Source organism: Loa loa (genome assembly GCF_000183805.2).
Source record: "Loa loa unplaced genomic scaffold supercont3.31, whole genome shotgun sequence".
Lineage (NCBI taxonomy): Eukaryota > Metazoa > Nematoda > Chromadorea > Rhabditida > Onchocercidae > Loa > Loa loa.
This window is the reverse complement of record NW_018108211.1, coordinates 411,865-415,690: the sequence shown is the minus strand read 5'-3', so window position 1 is coordinate 415,690 and position 3,826 is coordinate 411,865. Positions and strand designations below refer to the sequence as shown.

Here is a 3,826-nt window from a genome sequence, read left to right as displayed (position 1 = left end):
TATATATATTANATAATATATAGTATATATATATATATATATATATATATATATATATATATATATATATATATATATATATGGATTAGGGAGGAGCTTTGTAAGCTCTATCAGGGGGCTATCATGGAGGTATGGCTACCCTTTGGCACTGTCCATTGTGTAGGTACTGAGACGTTTTTGTTTTACGCTGTCCATTGTTAGCTTATATCCTCTTCATTGCTTTAATTTTACTTACAAGATTTCGTCACCGCGTTTGTTGGATATTATGGAAATTTTGTTTGAACGTAGCTTTAATTTCCATAATCCGGCAAAAAATTTGCATTATGATTTTCGGAGTTTTCCTCACAGTCGGTTCATTTTAAATTTTTTGATGGTTCTCTTGTATGAGTGTTAACAAATCAGCTAACACAAGATGAAATCCTCGTAGTCGCGTTAATGTTGTGTTTTGAGTTGGAATAAATTTGTAGCAGGAAATTTCCGTTTGCCAAGGAATAAATTTCCTCAATTTTTTTTCAGATTGGTGCAAAAGTAATTGCCTTTTTTGTATTTATGAACTTTGCTGTTTGACGCATAAATGTAACTATATTTTGTTTCAGCTTAATGCCAATTTCTTTTTCTTCGTGTTTTTTATTGGTAGTAACTTACTACTTTTTTTTCTTGTATTTGTTTTAGTTTTTCTTAAATCTAAACCAAAAAATTATATTAGGTAAAAAGCAAACTCAGTGATATTTTTGTTTGAATTAAAATAGCCATAGAAAGCATTATTACTTTTTATTGAAAGCGTTATTGCTTTTGTACCAATTTCATATAAAATCAAGTATTATCGATATTATGTGGTTTAAATAAAATCTACGATTATATTTGACAAACATCCCTTATTTACTGGATTTAATCCTTTGAAATTTTCTTTCAGATTTAATAAAAGCAGCATTCTAAAACTTATTCAAATGACTTTTGAGACTTCTTCAGATTTTGTGCAGAACGATTTGCATCATTAACGCGAACTTTGGAGCTGGCTGACATATCAGATTTCAGCTCATTAGTGCTGATTACAAATTTTGCAACTCTTGTGAGCACATATGCGCGAGGTACTGTTATGCTTTTAGTTTCGGTTAGTAGTATGGTTCATTTTTTGTATATGTGCCTGATATATGTTCTTTTTCCTTTTTTTTTAGGTTTTACAATTGTAATTGAACCACTGGATGAGAAAAGTGGCATTGGCCATAGTTGTACGCTACATCTGAGCTGTATGGATGCTTCAGTTGCTATTCGTCCCATTTTTCAACGATATCGTACAGTTGTTATCACTTCAGGGGTAGGATTTTAAAGTTGGTTTTTAGCTAGAGAATGCGTTAGTTAGTGGTAGTGTTATTTCCTTCTTCTGTACGGTGAAATAAATTAGAATAAATCAAAATCGGCTGTTTCAAATTATATATAAACTAAATTTTGAGTTAGCTAATTAAATCAATCATGGAAAGTGCTTATTCTAGTGGATGAGCTGATATGAGTTTAACTCTTCTCGTGGAATTTTTTGTTTTCAAAAAAAAAGAAAAAAAGACGAGGTTGAAAAGTTTATTTACAAAATAAATGCAGACTTTATCGCCACTGGATATGTACCCGAAAATTCTGGACTTTGATCCGGCTGTTATGGCAAGCTTATCAATGACACTAGCAAGACCATGTATTGCTCCACTAATTGTTTCAAAAGGTTTGGTACCTGTTGCTTCAGCATACAGTTTATGTCTCTAGTAGTTTTATTATTCAGTGCTACTTCAACACTTTTATCTGGGTTTACTACTGTAATTTGTGTGTTTGGTCATCACGATAGTTTCGCTAGAAATTCACTGCAGGCAATGATCAAGTTGCAATGACATCCCGTTTTGAGTCCCGGGAAGATGCTGCCGTAATTCGGAATTACGGGAGCCTTGTTTTGGAACTTGTTTCTTTGGTACCAGATGGTGTTGTCGTTTTTTTACCAGTTATATTTATATGGAAAATGTTATTTCAACATGGTATGATCAGGTAGTTGTGGATCTCTAGCGTACCGGAATCCATGAAGACTGTTTTATAATTTGAGTCAAACAATATTTCAAGTATGTTTGATGTTGGTGCTAAACTTTGATTTTGATTTCTGCAGGGTATTATTGATGAATTATTGAAATACAAACTTTTGTTCATCGAAACAACTGATGCGCTCGAAACAAGTATTGCTTTAGAGAAATATGTGGAGGCATGTGACTGTGGTAGGGGAGCTGTATTCTTTTCTGTTGCGAGAGGGAAGGTATTTCTAATCATGGCTTTTCTCGTGAAATAAGTTTTCATAAGTTTTTCTGTTCGAAATATTGGAATTTAATTGAAATACGTTAATGCCGAAAACCATAGGTATCAGAAGGAATTGATTTTTCGCATCATCTTGGCCGTGCCGTAATAATGCTTGGTGTTCCATATGTATATACGGAAAGCCGAATACTACGAGCGCGGCTGGAATATTTGCGAGAACAGTTGGGAATAAGGTGATTTTATATTGCGGAAATAGCAGAAATTCAGAAAAAAACCACTTTTAGAATTGCAAAATAAGGAAGAAGATGAAAACTGAAATTTCCATGAAGAAATAGTTTATCACATCTGTCTGCCTTTACCTTAGATATTTTAGGGAAAATGATTTTCTAACATTTGATGCTATGCGTCAGGCAGCACAATGTATGGGTCGTGCACTGAGAGGAAAAAGTGATTATGGTTTGATGATATTCGCTGATAAGGCTAGTTCTTCCTGCTTCAAATATGAGAAGCCCAATTGTTTGAGCTATTTCTCATTTTACAGTGACTTGGTGAATGAGGTTCACAACAGTTATGTTTTAGAGGTTTTCACGGAAAGATAAAATGGGTAAACTTCCTCGTTGGATTCAGGAATATATAACGCCTGGTAATGTCAACCTCAGCATTGAAGAAGCTGCTATAATAGCGAGAAAGTATGGTTTTAGGATATTTCATATTAACATCCACGAATAGTAGTGCTGATATAGTAATCCGTCAGGAATTTTCATGAATTATCGTTGCGAAATCATTTACAAATGTTATTAGGAAAACAATCTAATGCTTTTATAGGTCAGTGAACAAATAATCAATATCATTTTTTGTAGATGGTTTCCATTAATGGCGCAATCGTTCACTAAAGACCATCAGCTGGGAATCTCTTTGCTTACTGAAGAAATGCTTCGCGAAAAAGAGCTACTGGGGAAAAAATTTGGTCATGTTTTAGAAGAAATTGATTAAGCAAATTGAAAAGTATATTCGCATCCCTGAAATCAAACACTACATTTCGAAATGGGATATGAAAACTGGAAAGACAAATTTTCTGTAAAGAAATGGTGTTTATTTTTTCCCAGGAATTTTCAAAAATACTAGAATAGGAACTATCAGTTTATATTGATTAGCTTTTAATGAGAATTTGATGCTTTTCAAGACGCCATAGGTTCAATGCACCGTGCTGTATCCAAAAAAAAGAAAGAACATCTTTGTACTGGTGATGGTAAGTTACTTAAATCAACACTGAGAAGTATATTTAAGATGGTGACTTTTATTTTCTCATTTTTCTTCAGTCTAATGGTTCGATTTTATTTATTTTATGGCATTTCTACAATTTAACCGAGGACTGATTTGTTTGTTCGTCTTTGATTTTTGCTATCAATTAAACCGGAATAATTGAGATGTTTTGTTCCGCTATGGAATTTTCAGAATGTTGCAAATTATATATATATATATATATATATATATATATATATATATATATATATATATATATATATATATATATATATATATATAT

The 3,826-nt window shown here is 32.4% G+C and overlaps 1 protein-coding gene across 1 annotated transcript in view; it reads left to right on the top strand.

Moving 5' to 3' along the window:
- LOAG_16970 (Ercc2 protein) overlaps positions 1 to 3,273 on the top strand; it is a gene marked incomplete at its 3' end in the record, with an annotated part of 6,650 nt that extends 3,377 nt beyond the window's left edge. The window contains exons 9-17 of the mRNA XM_020449624.1: positions 970 to 1,088; positions 1,176 to 1,315; positions 1,594 to 1,708; positions 1,851 to 1,978; positions 2,138 to 2,281; positions 2,383 to 2,513; positions 2,654 to 2,759; positions 2,860 to 2,969; positions 3,141 to 3,273. Of these exons, the coding sequence (XP_020306838.1) occupies positions 970 to 1,088; positions 1,176 to 1,315; positions 1,594 to 1,708; positions 1,851 to 1,978; positions 2,138 to 2,281; positions 2,383 to 2,513; positions 2,654 to 2,759; positions 2,860 to 2,969; positions 3,141 to 3,273 (1,126 nt within the window). The remainder of the gene's footprint in view (positions 1 to 969; positions 1,089 to 1,175; positions 1,316 to 1,593; positions 1,709 to 1,850; positions 1,979 to 2,137; positions 2,282 to 2,382; positions 2,514 to 2,653; positions 2,760 to 2,859; positions 2,970 to 3,140) is intronic.
- Between the last annotated feature and the right edge of the window lie 553 nt (positions 3,274 to 3,826).